Here is a 21,524-nt window from a genome sequence, read left to right on the forward strand (position 1 = left end):
GCATTTTCTACCCTAAAACATCTAATATTTTAAATGACGTGACAAACGTCAATTCAATGGATCATATTAGCAACCACTATTACATATCGTGCAAGATGGTTTGAGGGGCAATTGTCCACTACAGAATGAACAAGTGAAGAGAGTAAGCATGGGAGAAGGGAAATGGGTTTAAAACAATAAATTCATTTTGGGTAGGCAACTAGTTAAACAGTTTATAAATTAAATTGCCAGTTTAAAATCAAAAGTGAATACCGAGCGTTGATAATGCATAGTTGTTTAGCCGAACCACTGATTTGCAGCAATTCAATTTTAATTCTAATTTGATTTATGCCTCAAAAAACTATAAATATGTACATTTGTACTTACCGCTAATGAGGTGGTGCTGGTACATCGGCTACCCAAATGTGCTCCTTTCCTTTTTGGGCTCTTTGTATCTGGAGTACTGTGAGCCATTAGAGCTTGCTGCAGAACTCTCTTTGGCGTTTTAGTAAATGAGAACGCTCGTGTAACCTAGGGAAATAAATGACACCATTGGATATGCATTTCAATTAAATTAATTGTTATAAAAATAATCACTAAACAGTAGTAGTTAAGAAATAACTGTTTAGCTATAAAGGAAACATTTAAAGGAGACATCAGCTGAATGAACAGATTTTGAGAACAGGAAAAGGTTAATGGTTCAGCAAGAAGAGGAGAGAGGCAGTTTGGGAAGTTGGGAATAGGGTAGACATCTGGTGACTATAAAGGCTTCAGCAAACAGGGTTGGGTACAGATAAAGATTTGCAATGAAACTTAACACATGACACAAACCCATGAAAAAACGTTTTTGACCGGTTACATACACTCATATTAAACCAATAAAGATGATACAGGATATTCATGTGATCCCCTTAAGTTCATTTTTGCAATCAAGTTGTGAAATACTTAGAACCACTTGCTTTGTTTTAAAGCAGGGTGGGAAAGTAGGATAGCGCACAAAATAATTGAAAAGACAAATTTACAAAAAATCTTACTTAAAAGGGTTTGAATACTGCACAAGAAATTGGGGAATCTGTCATTAATTTTATGGATATAGTACTCCTGAAGTCTTATTCTCAATATGTTAATCTACCGTTTCAGAAATGGATCAATCCACTATTATAATATTTAGAGTCATAGAATAATAGAAAACAGAAACAGCACCTTAGGACCAACCTGCCTATGCCACCCAAGATGTTCTACCTACACTAATACCACCTGCCCACATTTGACCCATATCACTCGAAACCTCTCTTATTTACATACCTATCCAAATATCTTTAATTGTTGTACCTGCCTCAACTACCTCCTCTGGCAGCTGGCTCTATATACTATCACCTGCTATGTGAAAAAAAAACACCCCTTAGGTTCCTATTTGTTCTCTCACCTTAAAACTATGTCCTCTGGTTCTTGATTCACTACTCTGGGTAAAATATGCATTCTCCTCATGATCTTATACACCTCTATAAGATCACCCTCTCAGGCCCTCAAATCCTGGCTAAATCTTTGTAAATCTTATTTGCACTTTCCTCTGTTAATTCATATTAACAACTCAATTGGGTTAAATTAACACAAATTGAAAGGGGCCCATTTGAAATCAATAACTCAGCAGTACACTTTTAGGTTTGAGATTGAAAACTACCAGTCTGGCATAATTCTGCCCAGGTTGAAACACATCAAATTGACATGCCTTCTTTGATGTCTTCTTAAATGCTCTTGATGCTTTGCTTAATGTGCTGTCCATATCTTTTGTGTTGACTTCCAAAATTTCCGGCTCAGTATTAAAAATAATATTTTCCTAGGATAAACAAATCAATTAAATCAGGTATGTAAGTAAATAATGATGCAATACAAGCAAATGTTGAGAAGGAAATTAGAGGTACAGGTTAATGAATCAATGTGTTTTGGGAATGAAGAGTAGAAATGAGCAAATTGTGTCTACACAAGTAAAAAGGTCCTAGGAAATAGCAAGATTTAGAGCAAGAGTTTAAAATGAGTATAAGAGATTATAAATTAAGGGTACAAACACTTAAATTATATGAAACGGAATAAAGAAACTGACAGGATTACAATCAGCTTTACAAATAGATGTTTACACAGAAAAAAGTAAAGTACTTTGAAGTAATAGACGGTGGGGTAGGAGAGAATGAATTTAACTAAAAGAATAACAATGTGATTGAAGGTTAGCTGGTAATCATCTTCCATGTATACAAGTTAGTGTGCCCAACACAAAAGATACATAATTTTCCCCCTCTTTCACTCAAAATATATTATTCAAAGTCTTGCACAACTTACTGCATCTGCTTTGCAAATGGTGTTAGCCACATGTCGACTAAGCAACTTCAACCAGTCATCCTTCTTGTGCTCTTCCACAATTAATTGGAAACTGAATAGTAGATTTGATTGTTCCGTTGGAGGCCGTACCAGCAAGGCAAAGGCACTGCGGCAATCTGTCATATAATCATGAATTAATGTATCACAAATCTCAGCATCATTAATCAAAAATATGTTCTTCAATTAATAGCTGTAAACCACTTGAGGCTAGTATTTTATAAACTTAGTTCACTAGTATTTGCTCTGATGTCCTGCCAATGCAAAAATGAATGTTGTGTTTCTTAAGTTCATGTAAAAGGCTTTAATTATTGGCCTGTAACATAAAGTATTAATGCAATCACATCATTCAAAACAAAAGTATCACTCTTGCTGTAAAGTCAAAGACACATCCCAAAACTGAAAAATTGCTAACAAATCCATAAAGTCAGAGATAAAAGAAACACAAATATTATCTTCGGCCCAATATCCCCATGCCGACCACGTAGGCATACTGAGCCAGTCCCATATATCGCCAAACCCTTATTATCCATGTCAAAATATCTTTTGAAAGAAGCTATATCTGCTTCTATGGCTTCCTCTGGCAGCTTGTTGCAGAAATGTACAATTCACTCAGTAAAAAGGTTGTCAGAGGCAGCATAACTGGCACATAGACTCAATAGACAATAGGTGCAGGAGCAGGCCATTTGGCCCTTAGAGCCTGCATTCACATTCAATGTGATCATGGCTGATCATCCCCAATCAGTACCCCGTTCCTGCCTTCTCCCCATATCCCCCGACTCTGCTATTTAGCCCTATCTAGCTCGCTCTTGAAAGCATCCAGAGAACCTGCCTCCACTGAGGCAGAGAATTCAGAGAGTCCATGAACTCAGCCAACACAAATAAATTACACAAAGGAAAATAAATGCAAAGGCAAAACATCAGTGGAAAAATACACCATTAGAAAACAAGTCCACGGTAACATCAGAGAAGATCCACGGTATTCTATAATCTAGGAAGGATTGGCAGGTTGGTTCAAGACCCGATGGTTGAGTGCTAGAAACAACACCACAGATTTCTACATCACCCAAACATGAGGATGCCAATGACTGTTGGATAGACCATCACAGAATCTATTTCTAACAGCCTGGCCTCAAAACAATGGGAAAATCAAAAGTGATTAAAGCAACTACAAAGGGCCCGTCACAGGGAAAGTCATCATAAAGCTTATTGTCAACTCCCTCTCTTTCATCCGTTACAAGGGACAAAATCATCAGCATGCGACAAACCAAAGAAACCAGCATCAAAATGTGTGCTTGCCTTGTCCTCTGCAACCATGTGCCAACCGTACAGACTGCAAATGTACCAAAACAAGATGTGGCTGTACATGCATTATTTTTCTCTTTCCACACTCGAGTATAAAAACTCAATGTGATCTACTTCTGCCAAGAAGCTTCCCGTTGTCATTTATTGTGTGGTTTAGCATTGCGTTAAATAGGAAACAAAAGATTTTAATTGTAGTTTAAGAACCATTATTGAAAAGAACAATTCTAAAGGAAATACATACATGATAAATAACAAATTAACCCAGACATAACATTTGTATGCAACATCATTAAAATACTTGCATGTGCAATTCACCAGCTTACATCAACTGAAGAGCCAAATAGAGGAATAATTTATTTTAAAATGGCTTCAAAGAGCAATCCTGACTTTTATTGCACTGACCTTCAGTCTCCTTGATATCCAATACTTTTTTTATCTGCGAAAGAGGCATCAGCACAATGTGTTTGAGGGAGGCAGGAGGGCGTGTTTGTCCATGAGGACTCTTGAAGGAACTAATTTTATGGCGCTTTCTTGCTATCTGTAAAAAGAATGCCAGTATTGTGTCAAAAACGAGGGGGAAAAAATGTGTGTAGAGTTGCATGGGTAAAAACCAAACATGGACTGCAAATGAACCAAAACAAGGGATGCACGTGACTGAATCTACTGCAATACTAGCTTTATTTTTCCAAGTCCATACACAAAAACATCAAAGCTTGTAATGGTCTACTTCTGCCATTACGCTTCCACTCATTTCCAGAGTGGTTAAGCATTCCATCAAAAAGCCATCAATTATCTAGAAATAAAACATTGCAATGTTATGAAGCTATGTATCCAGTTGTGTGAAATCTGCCACAAACAATATTACCAAATGGTTAGTTGTTTAAGAACTGCAGATGCTGGTAAAATCAAAGGTAGACACAAAATGTTGGAGTAACTCAGCGGATGGGGCAGCATCTATGGAGAGAAGAAATTGACGACGTTTCGGGTTGAGATCCTTCTTCAGACTCTAACCAAATGGTTAGGTTTTATTCAATCCATTTTTTATCTTTCTATGGGGAATGTTGAATTTATTTTGCAACCCGTATATTTATTTTGCAAGTTAATCTTGCCAAACAACCATTAAACAGGTAGTCTACTTGCAACCATCAACTGATCTGTCTTTTATCATCTTAAATGTGCTTTATTACCTCCAGGCAGTCATTAAATAGGAATAAAGTGACTTGTTCCCCTCGATCACATAACTCATCATCCAGAACAACTGTTTCCACTCGCTGGACAAGGTTGCGGTGAGAGGATAGTAAATTGGCCTACACAAAGGACAAGAGAATATTTAGTAGGGCAAACATGACTATTCTTCAAAAATCATAATGAATCTTGAATTGGGCAGGTTCAAAGCATAATCATATCATTCCAGCACACGGAACAGAATTGGAAGACAAACTTTACTTATAATGAATTCATACATCAAAAAGTTGTGTCTTTGAAGTGGCTGACAAAAATGCACGAAATTTGAGAATGACACATTCCTAATCATTCCCATTATCACTATTCATAGAACTTGTAGGCAGATCGAACCGATTTGTTTTCTCCAATTTTCAAACTTTTTTTGTGATTTGAACATATGCATTTGATGTACTACAAGTTAGTCAAAAGTTAGAACGCTCATTATGAAATCTCAAATACTTCCAAAAGATTATAAATCAAGAAAGCCCCATTTATTCATACCAACATCCTATGTACTTACGGGACAACCATCGACTTCATAGACAACATCGAATATTTGTCGTTGACCTTCAGTTTTTCTTTTATCTTCGTTGATATGCCTAAAAGGCAATGACAGTAATGCCTTATTCAGAAAGAAATAAAATAATAATTTACAAATGGCTTACAATTATTGAACTAGTATTAATATCTGTCCGTGGAAAAGTACCAATGAGAAAAACCAAGTAAATGACACATAGATGTCCAAAAACAATCTGCTGTAGAAATTCAATGAGTCGTGCAGCATTTATAGAACAACCCAAAACATCGTTCTGTACTACATCTTGGTGGAAGCAATCTGTTGTTGAAGGTACTCCTCAGGTTGACCTGCGTGTCATGGATGGGGTGAGCTGTATTGCCCAAGATGCTCCACAGTTTGAGGAGCATCCACCCATCTAAGACCACCTCCCATGAATCCAACTCCATACCCAGGATGGAGCCAGCCTTCCTGACGAGCTTGATAATCTTGGCGTCCTCAGCTTTCGCCGTGCTGCCTCATTACACATCAAAGAAGATGGCACTGGTAGAACATCTGCAGCATCTTACTGCAGACATTGAAGGACAAAAAGTACAGCCGGCTCTGTCCCTTCTCTGTCCCAGCATCAGCGTTCCTGTCCAATAGTATCCTACCAGCATAGTGTTTTACAACACACTATGTGCATTCTCAAAATTGCAGTAAGTTTCAAAGTTTTATCTCGCCCTCCACTATATTGGTTAAATCACTAATTTCAAAGTGCAATATTGACTTATGTTTACAACATATAGCAATGACATTTCGTACATTATCCTTATGGTCAAGCTCTAGCTATATTTCAATGTGTGGATTGAAGTAAATCTATTGTTATTCAAGGCATAGAATTGCAGTGTCAATAGTACTTCAACAAAAGCAACCAGCTATTCATCTCACTGATATTATTAACATGTCCTATGTACAAATTGCCCAAGCATGTTTAAAAGAGTAATTTACTTCACTGAATAAGAGTTTTGGATATTTCATGGCTATAAAAATGGATTGCAAATACAACTTCACAGATCTTCTACTTGAATGTCAATTTTCAGATATTATTTGCTTTGACAGTGACGATGTTTTTAATAAATGCAAAAGCCTCATGACAAAGACTAGGCAACTTTGCTATTTTCTGGTTTGATTCGGTGGGCAAGCACACAGCAGTGGTAAATGTGCACGGAAAAATAAAATGCGTATGCAAAGCAAATATTTTTAACATGTATTTGGAATAAACACAGGAAAGAAAAAAATGCCAAATCACTTGTTTAAGAATTGCAAAGTTACCCAACAAAGCAAACCTACACTGAAAATTGGGGAGACTCATACACAAGTTACCAATCCCACATAAGTTCTCAAATCGAAAATAAAATCAGAACTTACGTCATGACTTCTTTGAGTATCTCAACGGCATTTTCCAAACTGACTTTGTCAGGATTGTCATTTGCAGTATGCTTCCAAAGGTCTGAAGAGATAAACTTGAACTGAACAATATTGTAATGTACAGCTAAATTTGTCAAGACGATATGTTGCCAAGTAATATTGTGCATCTCACAAAAGTGCATCTTTGGATTATATTTCATAAAAGTGACTTCATTAAAATGCAAGCGATTAAAATGTTTCTCCAGAAAATCTCAGCCTTCAATATACCCAGCAGACAATCCCATAATCTAAAATCATATTCCATTTTTCATGACTAATCCCATATGACCCGAGGCATTACCCTCTATAAGCTTTACAGCTGTAAAAAATGAGAACAGGGCCATCTAACAACTCGATCACATCCTCAAAAATCAAGTGAATTTACACTACACTGACCACATGTTAAGAGTATACCCAAGGCACAATTATTTTGGACCTTCCACATTTGCTGCTGCACCCGTATATTTATTTTCTGTTTCCCAAACCAGAACTTCAGGAATTTGCTGTATACCAACACTTATTCATTTCCAACCACTTAACAAAAAGGCATAACCGTACAATTTGTTGGCATTATTCTCGATCTAATACATCGTCTTTTCATTTAGCCCATCTAAAAACTCCCTGCAATTGTCATTTTTGCAAATAATTCAGCCAGTTCAAAGATGTTGACCATCTTACTAAAATTTGCAAAGGAAATAAAGAAATGCATATCAGATAATGAAGATCTTGCTTGTCAATCATACAAATGCCTTCTTAAAGCCACAACTGACTTTAATATGCACCCCTAAATATTTCACAAACAATTTCAAAGATTCACAGTACCATTTAGTAGCAAAACAACACTTGGCAACCTCTGCACAGGACGTATAAGCAGCTCTGCTAGGCTCTGGCGACCACATTCCGGTTTAGCTTGATTAATCTGACCAAAATAAATAGAATTAAATATTGTCAATATTAAATGTTATCATTAAATCAACATAAATAACCAAAATTAACATGCAAGAAGCCTAAAAAATCTCACAAAAAAAATTCAATCATTTCAAAAAGTGACAGACCAGGTGCTCAGAGTCCTTCCTCTCAGATGCGCTGCAAACTTGCCAAAAGTTATGTTACTATAGAGATGGAGGGATTAGGTTTTGATCAGGACATGTTTCACCAGTAAAAGAGGAAAATGTATTTGATTGATATTTGTTAGTTAACAGCAAAGCAACAGTGCATGAAAGCAACCCTTCTTGCTGCTGCGAAGAATTTTACACCTATAAAGTCATGAAAGGCTGATCTTCCATTCAAGCTCATTTTTTTTTTCAAATAAAGCAAATTTGAAAAATTACTATTTTAAAACATTTATCAGAGAAAATGAAATATAGAATAATATTCGAGTTCAAGACAAAAGTTGAAATATAATACATTTAAATGTTGTAATATTTCAGAGGAATGAATTTCTGCAAAAGCACCAAAAGGGTAATTAAGAACGACTTAACAGTTGGCATACTATTAACTGCTTTGTTATCCAAAAGTCTACAATGGATAGATTGTAATCATGTACAGCTGCTCCTCAACTTACGATGGGGTTACGTTCCGATAAACCCATCATAAAGCGAAAATATCGTACGTCGAAAATGCATTTAATACACGTACCCTACCAAACATTCTCTCTCTTCTGATAAGGCTCGAGAATAGTGGGAGAAGGCACTGGGGCATACCGAGGTTTTCTGGTGCACATCACAGGGTCCGAAGCCCACGGCCGGCTTCGAGTACCGTTCAATACTTGGTTTGATTGCCTGTGATTTTAACCTGCTTGTCATTGACTTTGTTTTGTACTGACGTGGGGTCTGGCCTGCTGTTGGTCTAGGGCTGCTTGACCTTCCCCTCCCGTTGAGCTTGGGCTTGGGCCACTCAGAGGTCCATATCATTGGTAGGCACCAGTTGAGGTGCTCTAGGTTCCGCTCCGTGGTCTTCCTTGCCGTTTGCCTGCCCGGGCGGAAAGTTGTTGGGTTTGATTGCAGGGTTCTGCTGCTGGGATTTGCCGCCATCGTTTACCAGATCCACAGCGGCTTCCTTTAGCCGTGCGTTTTTGCAGAAGATACTCGCTTTTCAAGGACCCTGTAGTTTTTTCTATTTTCTTTTTCTTGGCCAACCAGATTTGATGCAGCTCTTGAAGTCTGTTTTAGGACTATTAAATGTTTTGCATTTTTGATAAAAGACAAATAGCCAGGCCAGGCAATATATCCCAGGTGTTATAAGAAACAAGAAAAAAGACAAACTACAAGCTGTTATCAGAGAGGTTATTCGACTGTCCATCGCTTGTAAAATTATGGTTAAATTGCAGTTTGTAATTGAAATAAAACGTGGCTGTGACAGTGAGGAGGGAAATTCAGAAGTCTGGACAGTGGTACAGGTGCACAACCTTTTATCGAAAGCCTTGGGACCAGACACTTTTCGTAATTCGGAATTTTTCGGCTTTCGGATTGGAAGATTTTTATCGTAGATTTTAATGGCTGGCTCAGTGGTAGAGTGCTCGGCTCATATCCGCAAGGTCGCGAGTTTGCGCCTCGATCCCGGCAGTTACTCGATCGCGAGTTTGAGTCTTCAATGTAGTTTTTTCTTGCAGAATAGGAGAGAATAGGGAGGGTTAGGCTGGGATCATTCTCCGCAAGATGATCTTAGTGCGGGAGACAAGTGTAGGAGAGGTGTACTGACTGTGTGGACAGAGCGTGTTCCTCTGGAGTTGGAGCGGGGCTGGGCTGGAGTTGCTGATCTGGGATCTCCGTGCTTGCAGTGGGCCTGGGGTTCGGTGTCCCGATGAGGGGGCGCAGCTCGGGCTGTGGGCGAACTGCCACTTGTGGCCGTAGCGGCCCATCGGGGAGCGGCTTCTGGTGGTCCTGACGTCTCTCAGCTCCTGTCCAGGGGGGTGGCTGGAGATGTCAGGACCAACAAGGACCCGCTCCCCGATGGGCAGCTACAGCGACAAGTGGCAGTTCGCCCACAGCCCGAGCTGCGCCCCCTTATCCACAATCCGGGTTCCTCTGGAGTTGGAACGGGGCTGGGCTAGAGTTGCTGCTGGCTGTGAGTCTCTGGGATCTCCGTGCTTGCAGTCAGTGTCCCGTTGGTCCTGACGTCTCCGGCCACCCCCCTGGACAGGAGCTGACAGGACGTCTCCGGCCACCCCCCTGTACAGGACGTCTCAGCTCCTGTACAAGGGGGTGGCCGGAGACATCACAGCCCGAGCTGCGCCCTCTCATCCGCAACCCCAAGAACAAGATGTACCTTGCACACCATCAGCTTCTGTCCCTACCATATAACCATATATGGAGCTCATTGTAGACTTCAGGAAGTCCAGAGGCGGCACGCACACCCCCATCCACATTAACGGGACGGAGGTGGAACGTGTTTCTAGCTTCAGGTTCCTGGGAGTCAACATCTCCGATGACCTCTCTTGGACCCACAATCTCTACTCTGATCAAGAAGGCTCATCAGCGTCTCTTCTTCCTGAGGAGACTGAAGAAGGTCCATCTGTCTCCTCAGATCCTGGTGAACTTCTACCGCTGCACCATCGAGAGCATCCTTACCAACTGCATCACAGTATGGTATGGCAACTGCTCTGTCTCCGACCGGAAGGCATTGCAGAGGGTGGTGAAAATTGCCCAACGCATCACCGGTTCCTCGCTCCCCTCCATTGAGTCTGTCCAAAGCAAGCGCTGTATGCGGAGGGCGCTCAGCATCGCCAAGGACTGCTCTCACCCCAACCATGGACTGTTTACCCTCCTACCATCCGGGAGGCGCTACAGGTCTCTCCGTTGCCGAACCAGCAGGTCGAGGAACAGCTTCTTTCCGGCGGCTGTCACTCTACTCAACAACGTACCTCGGTGACTGCCAATCACCACCCCCCCCCCCCCGGACACTTATTATTATTTATTCAAATCGTTTGCTATGTCGCTCTTCAAGGGAGATGCTAAATGCATTTCGTTGTCTCTGTACTGTACACTGACAATGACAATTAAAATTGAATCTGAATCTGATATAACAATTACAGCACGGAAACAGGCCATCTCGACCCTTCTAGTCCGTGCCGAACACATCATCTCCCCTATTCCCATATACCTGCGCTCAGACCATAACCCTCCATTCCCTTCCCATCCATATAACTATCCAATTTATTTTTAAATGATAAAAACGAACCTGCCTCCACCACCTTCACCGGAAGCTCATTCCACACAGCTACCACTCTCCGAGTAAAGAAGTTCCCCCTCATGTTACCCCTAAACTTCAGTCCCTTAATTCTCCAGTCATGTCCCCTTGTTTGAATCTTCCTACGGGGAGTGTGTTCCTCTGGAGTTGGAATGGGGCTGGGCTGCTGCTGGCTGTGGGTCTCTGGCATCTCCGTGCTTGCAGTGGGCCTGGGGGTCGGTGTCCCGTTGGTCCTGACGTCTCCGGTGACTGGCCTGCTGGCATCGCCTACGTGAAGACAGTGCAAAGCCCCCGCGCCGGTGCAATGGGCGGGGAGCTGGAGAGGGGAGGGAAGGGGTCACACACATGGCCGGGAAGCAGAGGGGTGTAGATGGGGTGAAACTGAAGGGAGCGACAATCTGCCCGCTGAGTTAAAAAGTTCCCACGCAAGACTCACGATACACTGTATACACTGTGTATCGTGAGTCTACCGTGGGAACTTTTTAACTCAGCGGGCATGCAGCAGCAGATTGTCAATTATTAACCCTCCCACGCAATATACCCTCACCTTCTCTTTTATGAATGGGGATTTAGTTCCCCTTTCTTCGAGGACCGACCGAGGTTCCGCTGTCACCTCTGCGGGCCGCCCTCGGTGAACGTCTTCAAGGACCTTTCTTCAAGGACCGAAAAAATGTCCGCTATTCGGAGCTTTTCGTTATTTGGATGTTCGGATAAAAGGTTGTGCACCTGTAAATGCATTTAGAATGGAGCCTGAAGACAGAATAAACAGCAAATTGCAGGACATCGAGTGGTACTGATTGACAAACAGAACCCTGAAGTATGTGTACATAAATGCAGATAGGAAGATGAGAATTATGTAGTTAAATAAGTCATGCCAAATGTAAAGTTAGAAAGTCATGCCAGTGATCAACAACTCAGTGTGGTAGAGGCAGAATCAGTCAGTACGTTTTTGTACATGAACATATACTCGAAGAGCTCTGAACTGCAGATATACTGCAGAATTGCAGAAACTGGCACATTGGGCAGAATATATTATAACTTTTGATTCTATGATATACCCCTTGCAAATAAAGTGAAATACAGGTGCACAACCTTTTATCCGAAAGCCTTGGGACCAGACACTTTTCGTAATTCAGAATTTTTCGGCTTTCGGAATGGAAGATTTTTAGCGTAGTGGTAGAGTGCTCGGCTCGTATCCGCAAGGTCGCGAGTTTGCGCCACGATCCCAGCAGTTACTCAATCGCGCGTTTGAGTCTTCAATGTAGTTTTTTCTTGCAGAATAGGAGAGAATAGGGAGGGTTAGGCTGGGATCATTCTCTGCGAGATGATCTTAGTGCGGGAGACAAGTGTAGGAGAGGTGTACTGACTGTGTGGGCAGAACTTTGGAAGTGATTGCCCACCATTCTCAAAAGCCGCTGTGTCTCTCTGTCCCTCCAACCAGAGGAATCCGCTCCCCGATGGGCCGCTACGGCGACAAGTGGCAGTTCGCCCACAGCCCGAGCTGCGGCCCCTCATCCGCAACCCGGGTTCCTCTGGAGTTGGAGCGGGGCTGGGCTAGAGTTGCTGCTGGCTGTGAGTCTCTGGGATCTCCGTGCTTGCAGTGGGCCTGGGGGTCGATGTCCCGATGAGGGGGCGCAGCTCGGGCTGTGGGCAAATGCCACTTGTCGCCGTAGCGGCCCATCGGGGAGCGGCTTCTGGTGGTCCTGACGTCTCTCAGCTCCTGTCCAGGGGGGTGGCCGGCGACGTCAGGACCAACAAGAACCCGCTCCCCGATGCGCCACTACAGCGACAAGTGGCAGTTCGCCCAGAGCCCGAGCTGCGCCCCCTCATCCGCAACCCGGGTTCCTCTGGAGTTGGAGCGGGGCTGGGCTAGAGTTGCTGCTGGCTGTGAGTCTCTGGGTTCTCCGTGCTTGCAGTCAGTGTCCCGTTGGTCCCGACGTCTCCGGCCACCCCCCTGGAATGGAGCTGAGACTGGGAACTGTACCGCCCTTGCCCCCTCCCTCTGCAACTGCAAACAACCCCATTCTCCTGCTCACCTGCAAGGGCGGTACAGTTCCCAGCCTCAGCTCCTGTACAGGGGGGTGGCCGGAGACGTCACAGCCCGAGCTGCGCCCCCTCATCCGCAACCCGGTTTCCTCTGGAGTTGGAGCGGGGCTGGGCTGGAGTTGCTGCTGGCTGTGAGTGTCTGGGATCTCCGTGCTTGCAGTCGGTGTCCCGTTGGTCCTGACGTCTCCGGTCACCCCCTAGAATGGAGCTGAGACTGGGAACTGTACCGCCCTTGCCCCCTCCCTCTGCAACTGCAAACAACCCCACAGTTCCCAGTCTCAGCTCCTGCACAGGGGGGTGGCCGGAGACGTCACAGCCCAAGCTGCGCCCCCTCATCCGCAACCCCAAGACCAAGACGTACATTGCACACCATCAGCTTCTGTCCCTACGGGGAGCGTGTTCCTCTGTAGTTGGAGCAGGGCTGGGCTGCTGCTGGCTGTGGTTCTCTGGGATCTCCGTGCTTACAGTGGGCCTGGGGGTCGGTGTCCCGTTGGTCCTGACGTCTCCGGTGACTGGCACTGGCTCCGACGTGAAGACAGTGCAAAGCCCCCACGCCGGTGCAATGGGCGGGGAGCTGGAGAGGGGAGGGAAGGGGTCACACACATGGCCGGGAAGCAGAGGGGCGTAGGTGGGGTGAAACTGAAGGGAGCGACAATCTGCTGCTACCTGCCCGCTGAGTTAAAAAGTTCCCACGCAAGACTCACGATACACTGTGTATCGTGAGTCTACCGTGGGAACTTTTTTAACTCAACGGGCAGGCAGCAGCAGATTGTCAATTATTAACCCTCCCGTGCAATATACCCTCACCTTCTCTTTTATGAATGGGGATTTAGTTCCCCTTTCTTCGAGGACCGACCGGAGGTTCCGCTGTCACCTCTGCAGGCCGCCCTCGGTGAACGTCTTCAAGGACCTTTTTTCAAGGACCGAAAAAATGTCCGCTATTCAGAGCTTTTCGTTATTTGGATCGTCGGATAAAAGGTTGTGCACCTGTAGTATGCAACTGACTGAATCAGTTCATTGATTCCTGAAAAATAATGTACAAAGCTGCAAAAAAAGTACCACATGGAGTAAATGCAGGGAGTCACTCACTGCAATTCAGGGTTCCTTCTGTACATGGGGTCCAGATATTGCTGCACCTCCTCTCCCCCACACACACACACACGATCTTCAGACAGCAAGGGTTTAACATTACTTCAATAAAACCTACCTTCAAGAAAGCATGAAATCTTGGTTTTTGTTTTACACATTTCCCAATCGTGTCTTTGCTCATTTCAAAAAAGTTTACAAATGGTGGGTAGGTCTTCATCAAGTCCTTAGACTGAAAAAAAAAATCAGTTAGACATAGAAACATAGAAAATAGGTGCAGGTGTAGGCCATTCGAGCCTGCACCGCCATTCAATATGATCATGGCTGATCATCCAAGTCAGTATCCTGTACCTGCCTTCTCTCCATACCCCCTGATCCCTTTAGCCACAAGGGCCACATCTAACTCCCTTCCCTCTTAAATATAGCCAATGAACTGGCCTCAACTACCTTCTGTTGCAGAGAATTCCAGAGATTCACCACTCTCTGTGTAAAAAATGTTTTTCTCATCTCGGTCCTAAAAGATTTCCCCCTTATCCTTAAACTGGACTTTCCCAACATCGGGAACAATCTTCCTGCATCTAGCCTGTCCAACCCCTTAAGAATTTTGTAAGTTTCTATAAGATCCCCCCTCAATCTTCTAAATTCTAGCGAGTACAAGCCGAGTCTATCCAGTCTTTCTTCATATGAAAGTCCTGACATTCCAGGAATCAGTCCGGTGAACCTTCTCTGTACTCCCTCTATGGCAAGAATGTCTTTTCTCAGATTAGGAGACCAAAACTGTACGCAATACTCTAGGTGTGGTCTCACCAAGACCCTGTACAACTGCAGTTGCTTTGCATTTAATTAATTCAATTCACTGACTCTTCAATGTTTCCTCAGATGGCTGTTTTGGTAGCTAAAGATCATTTGGAAATCTTGTAATCAACACTTCATACTTCTCAAGTGATTACATTCCCTGTAAATTTTTGGGCAATTGAAGAGTTTTTGGACCTCGAGAGTTAACATTATGTGTATACGCAGATTGCATTACCACATCCCCAAGAGGAAACATTCGGGTCGCCAAAAATGTTACGAAAAAGTATCTAATTAAACAGTCAAGTGTTTTAAGAGACGAATCTAACAATCTTATATTATCTTACCATTTTTTGTAATCTATATCCCAGCCTAGTTTACAGGATGAGAAACCTTTTCAAAATTCCAGAAATTACCCCCTCCAGGTCAAATACATTGCCCTCTTAAAAAATGAATTTGGTAGGATTGAAGGCAACAACAAATAGTGACACTTATTTTTTTAGTGAAATTAAATGGAAATCTGTCCTATTCCAAATTATGAGTGTATACCATAAATTAAATTCCTTCAGATGGCAAAGGCAGAGAAGGAAATCAGCAAAACTAATGCTGATGGGCAAAACTTAAGTAAAACCATAACACCCCACGTTTCCTTCTCCGTAGCACCAAGTTCTAAGTGTTCACAGCCGTGCAAGTATCCCACAAATCATCCTGCCATTCATTCCCCACAATGTAAGGCTCGTTAGCTAATAACTCATTGGGCCTTAAATTACACCTAGCCTGGTCCCATCCTAATTTGACATTTCAATTCCACTCTAAAGCAGCTCTACTCTTCTCTTCACTAATCTAATGACAGTCCCATCCACACCACCTCCCCCCTTTGAGTACAACAATTGTCACTAAATCTTTTCGGGTCAGGATGATCTGCATCCAGTGTTACAAAGGTGGAAGGTAGTTGCTTTCGAAACATTTTTCAATACTTACATAATTTTGGATTATGCCACCTATACTGTGGTTTTCTGACCAGTTCAGAATAATTTCTTCAAGGTCAGACTATGGGGAAAACAATAGGTGACCATAAGCAAAATATATTAAGTACCAACATATGCACACAGATGATGAACAAAATACTGGATTTTGATTTAAATTTGCCTATAAATTCACTTCTGTACAATATATCCATGTTCTGTGAGAGTGTTTCTTAAATTAATTTGATTCCTCCTAATCGTATATCAATAAATGCAAAATGAATAATTTCCACATCTTAAATTTGCACTCTACCATCTTGCTGTGCTATTATGAACAGAAATCAAAATACGATGAAGATATTTTTAAAAAAAGAGCCAATAATTTGTTCCATTACACACAAAATACCAATCAATTAAAGTAAGTTTAATGCATAGCTATTCATAACTGCAATCGCTATTCTAATAGAACAATAAGCTTACCTTAATTTTTGTATGCACCTCCAAAATATCCGGAATACTGCCAAAAATTGTTTTTATTTCTTCTTGTGCAAGAATAGGCCCTCCAAGTTGACCCTCTTTCTCCAACGGAACCTTAAATATCTGAAGATAGACACAAAAAGCATTAGTAACTCAGCAGGACAGGCAGCAACTCTGGAGAATGGGTGACGTTTCGGGTCGAGACCCTTCTTCATACTGAAAGCTTTTCAAAATGATTAACACCAACAGACCTGAAGAATACATTTACACATTGATCTTTGGAGATGGGGGGGGGGGGGGGGGAGAAAGCATCTCAGAGTTTTTACAATGCTGAATTTTTACAAAATTCTGAGCACGTGATGGTGTTTCATTTCAATTCTCCACGTCACGCCCTTTCTGACATCTGTCCTACTCTGCCTCTTAGTGATCCAATAAAGGCATCTTCCCACTGGATACATTTCCAGTCCTCAAGACAGAGTTCATTAATATCAGATTCTTAATTCGGATAACCAACAATATGTGGTCTATTTTTTATTTTGGAGAATATTTTGGAACTGCAGATGCTGGTTTAATACATAAAAGATAGAAAGTGCTGGAGTAATTCAGCAGGTCAAGCTGCATTTTTTTTTGAAAACATGTATAGGTGACCTTTCAAGTCGGGATCCTTCTTCAGACTGATAGTGGTGCAGAAGAGAAAGGTGGGGGCAGGACAAAGCCTGGTGAGCGGCAGGTGGATACAGGTGAAGGGGGTGTGTTAATAGATAGATCAGCAATCAGATATATTCCAGCCCGTTAAAAGATGTCCACGAGTAAAAAAATGGTCGGGATGAAAGAATTAAGTTGTGATGGTGGGACAGGCCCTTGAGGACACCAAAAGCACTAGCGCAGTTCTGCTATGGAGCCTTCTCTGCCTACATTGCTCCAGAAGCAGATTTCACAGGGCTCACTCAAATCCATACTGAGGCACCAATCTAGAATACGTGCTTGGCTACTGCACTGGAGACCCTCTAATTCATAGTAAGAGTGCTACCACCAACCAAAAATGATGCCACGACAGATTATTTTTATCTGTCAATAAATTATGTTGCTTCTTGTGTTTATCAAAATACATTGATGTGTAGATTAAAATTTAAGAAAAAATCACCAAGTTCTATGACCGACTATTCTGTTCAGTTGAGGTATGCTGCCAAAACTCGATGTGGCTGATATTCGTTATGCTTACTTAAAAATAAATCCGTTATTCATTGAAGCCACAATTTTTTTTTTGCTGCATAATGTATGGTTCTATGGGCTAGTACAATTTATATAACCTGCAGCAAAACAAATTATAACTCCACCCCCCCCCAAACGTACAGCCCTCCGCTCACTCTGCAACAACCCCGACTGGGTGATCAAACCTGCCGACAAGGGAGGTGCCGTGGTAGTCTGCCTGGCGCGCTGACATCTACCGGTCTGAGGCCAGGTGCCAACTCTCAGACACCTCCTCCTACTTATCCTTAGACCATGACCCCACAGACGAGCACCAGACCATCATCTCAAGCACCATCACTGACTTAATCGCTTCCAGCTCCCTGCCCTCCCAAACCTCCAACCTCATCGTTCCCCAGCCCCGCACAGCCCAATTTTAACTTCTCCCTAAAATGCACAAACCTGACTGTCCTGGCAGACCCATTCTTTCTGCCTGTTCGTGCCCCACCAAACCTATTTCCACATACCTCAACTCCATCCTATCCCCCCCCGGGTCAAATCCCTCCCTACCTATGTCCAAGACATCTCACACGCTCTTCGTCTCCTTCATGACTTCCAGTCACTCTATACCTCCATCCTCCACCAGGAGGGTCTTAAAGCCCTCTGTTTCTTCCTCGACAGCAAAACCAACCAATACTCTCCTCCGCCTAGCGCCTTACCCTCAACAACTTTTCCTGTGATTCCTCCAAATCCAAGGCTTAGCAATGGGCACGCCATGCCTGCCTCTTTGTAGGGTACGTCGAACAATTCTTGTTCGGGGCTTACCGTGGCCTAATGCCCGAACTCCACCCCCGCTACATTGACGACTGCATCGGTGCTACCTCCTGCACCCATGCAGAACTCACTGACTTCATCCATTTCACCACTAACTTTCATCCGGTACACAAATTCACCTGGACCATTTCAGACATCTCCCTACCGTTTCTAGACCTGACCATCTCAGGTAACAGACTACTGACCGACATAGACAATAGGTGCAGGTGTAGACCATTTAGCCCTTTGAGCAAGCACCGCCATTCAATGTGATCATGGCTGATCATCCCCAATCAGTGCCCCGTTCCTGCCTTCTCCCCATATCCCCTGCCTACGCTATCTTTAAGAGCCCTATCAAGCTCTCTCTTGAAAGCATCCAGAGAACTGGCCTCTACTGCCCTCTGAGGCAGATAATTCCAGACTCACAACTCCCTGAGAAAAAGTGTTTCCTCGTCTCCGTTCTAAATGGCTTACCCCTTATTCTTAAACTGTGGCCCCGGGTTCTGGACTCCCGCAACATCGGGAACATGTTTCCTGCCTCTAGCGTGTCCAAACCCGTAATAATCTACTGGAGAGACAGTTGACAGCACGGAAAGACGGCACCCAGGAAAGGCTGGGTTAGCACCCCAGTCTGTGTCTTTCGTGAGAAAGCCACCCAATAAAGCTACTTAAAGGCCTAATGAACCACCGTGGCCTAAAATCCATCAGGAGAGAATGAAATGCTTGGAGAAGGAGAAAGATGTGCAGCGCACAGGCCTTGAACCTGGTGAGACGCAGGAGCCCGGCCAGGACTCACCCCACAGAGCCGTCCCTCCACGCACTAGAGTCTCCCAGCCCCTGCAGAGTAGTTATTAAGATTGCTGTTCCGTGGGCGGTTGCTGCTGGGACGCAAGTCGGCGCCTGATGGACCCCGGCTGGATTGCCTGGGCGAGGGTGTCTGGTGTCGTGAGACCCGAAACACCCGATGACCCCAGATCACATCACTGAGGATGCGTTGCCCAGCACATCTAGAAGGTGTATATTTTTCACACTCAGACTCCAGAGTATACAAGCCCAGCCGCTCCATTCTCTCAGCATATTAGTCTCGCCATCCTGTGAATTAACCTTGTAAACTTACTCTGCACTGTAGACATCTACTACAAACCTACTGACTCCCATGGCTATCTGGACTACACTTGTTCAAACCCTGCTTCCTGTAAGGACTCCAACCCCTACTCCCAATTCCTCCGTCCATGCCGCATCTGCACCCAGAATGAGGTGTTCCAGACCAGACGGAGATGTCCTCATTCTTTGGGGAATGGAGGTTGCCCTCTTCTATTATAGATGAGGCTCTCCTCTATATCCCGCAGCTCTGCTCTCACTCCCCATCCGCCTACTCGTAACAAGGGTAGAGTCCCCCTTGTCCTGACCTTCCACCCTTCCAGCCAGCCGTCGCTTACAACATATAATCCTCTGACATTTTCGTCACCTCCAATGGGATCTCGCCACTGGCCACATCTTCCCATCTCCTCCTCTTTCTGCTTTCCGCAGAGACCGTTCCCTCCCTAACTCCCTGGTCAATTTATCCCTTCCTACCCAAACTACCCACTCCTCGGGTACTTTCCCTTGCAACCGCAGGAAATGCTACACTTGTCGCTTTACTTCCCCGACTACATCCAAGGACACAAGCAGTCTTTCCAGGTGAGGCAGAAGTTCACCTGCACCTCCTCCAACCTCATCTACTGCATCCACAGTTCCAGGTGTCAACTTCTCTACACCGGTGAGACCAAGAGCAGGCTTGGCGATTGCTTCGCCCAACGCCTCCGCTCAGTTCGCAATAACCAACCTGATCTCCTGGTGGCTCAGCACTTCAACTCCCCCTCCCATTCCGAATCCAACCTTTGTCCTGGACCTCCGCCATTGCCAGAGCGAGGCCCAGCGTAAATTGGAGGAACAGCACCTCATATATCGCTTGGGTTTATACCCCAGCAGTATGAACATTGACCTCTAATTTCAGGTAGTCCTTGTTTTCGCCCTCCTGCCCCACCTTTCTTTTTCCCGCCCCTCCCCCCTTCCGACATCAGTCTGAAGAAGGGTCTCGACCCGAAACGTCGCCTATTCCTTCTCTCCATAGATGCTGTCTCATCCGCTGAGTTCCTCCAGTATTTTTGTCTACCTATAACTGTTTCAAAGATCACTGCAAATCCAAACAGAAGTTAAGGGAAGGAAACCTTTTTGTTTTGGATCATGTACAAAGCATTTTATTCATGCACTGTAAATTTACCTGAATTATTGTAGTTAAAATATCTACATAGTTGCTTTCCGTCTGGTACAACTCCATTGCAACCTGCCACCGAGCAGACGGCTTTGCAGGAACAGCTGCATAACGTTTTGATGCTTTTAGGCTGGACTTGGGTGTTTCTATAAAAATGGAAGGAGCAATTTATACGTGCTTAAATACCTATAAATTAATATCCAGGGAAAACTGAAATTTTGCATGACTAATTATGAAATTAAACTTAAAATCATTCTGTCCTCAGTTCAAAACAGAAATGGACAGAACTGTACAAATACAAATTATATACCCAATTAAGCTGGAAAGGGTGCAGAGAAGCTTTACGAAGATGTGGCCGGGACTCGAGGACCCGAGACATGGGGAGAGGTTGAGCAGACTAGGACTTTATTCCTTGGAGCACAGGAAGCAGAGAAGTGATCTTATGGCGTTGAATAAAATCATGAAGGAAATAGATGGGATGAATGCCGAGTCTTTTACCCATAAAAGGAGTCAAGAAACAGAGAACATAGGTTTAATGTGTGATGGGAAAGACTCAACAGGAACCCGAGGGGTGATTTTGTCCATACAGAGTGATGGGGACGTGGAATGGGCTACCAGAGGGTGTTGAGGCAGGTAACAACATTTAAAAGACATTTGGACGGGTACATGGACATGAGAAATCTAGAGAGATATGTGCAAAATGTGGGCAGGTGGTTCTCGCATAGATGGGGCATTTGGGCAGCATGGACAAGTTAGGTGAAAAGGATGTTTCTGTACTGTTTTAACTCTAATCATGAGAGATCCCTACAAAAACACTATTTATTTGGTGACATTATACATTGTAGAATATTGTATATTCTGGTGGATGGCTGTT

General features: G+C 43.6%; 1 protein-coding gene across 2 annotated transcripts in view; it reads right to left on the bottom strand.

Moving 5' to 3' along the window:
- The window catches only part of ect2 (epithelial cell transforming 2), a 42,154-nt gene that overhangs the window by 2,219 nt on the left and 18,411 nt on the right, over window positions 1–21,524 (bottom strand). For both annotated transcript variants that reach the window (XM_055646267.1, XM_055646268.1), the window contains exons 12-23: window positions 20,660–20,796; window positions 16,399–16,518; window positions 15,935–16,003; window positions 14,283–14,393; window positions 7,664–7,760; window positions 6,803–6,884; window positions 5,399–5,477; window positions 4,842–4,961; window positions 4,057–4,192; window positions 2,314–2,468; window positions 1,709–1,816; window positions 367–510 (exon numbers count right to left, since the gene is read on the bottom strand). In XM_055646267.1, coding sequence (XP_055502242.1) covers window positions 367–510; window positions 1,709–1,816; window positions 2,314–2,468; window positions 4,057–4,192; window positions 4,842–4,961; window positions 5,399–5,477; window positions 6,803–6,884; window positions 7,664–7,760; window positions 14,283–14,393; window positions 15,935–16,003; window positions 16,399–16,518; window positions 20,660–20,796 — 1,358 coding nt within the window. The remainder of the gene's footprint in view (window positions 1–366; window positions 511–1,708; window positions 1,817–2,313; window positions 2,469–4,056; window positions 4,193–4,841; window positions 4,962–5,398; window positions 5,478–6,802; window positions 6,885–7,663; window positions 7,761–14,282; window positions 14,394–15,934; window positions 16,004–16,398; window positions 16,519–20,659; window positions 20,797–21,524) is intronic.

The sequence above is a fragment of the Leucoraja erinacea genome, chromosome 14, assembly GCF_028641065.1.
Source record: "Leucoraja erinacea ecotype New England chromosome 14, Leri_hhj_1, whole genome shotgun sequence".
Taxonomy (NCBI): domain Eukaryota; kingdom Metazoa; phylum Chordata; class Chondrichthyes; order Rajiformes; family Rajidae; genus Leucoraja; species Leucoraja erinaceus.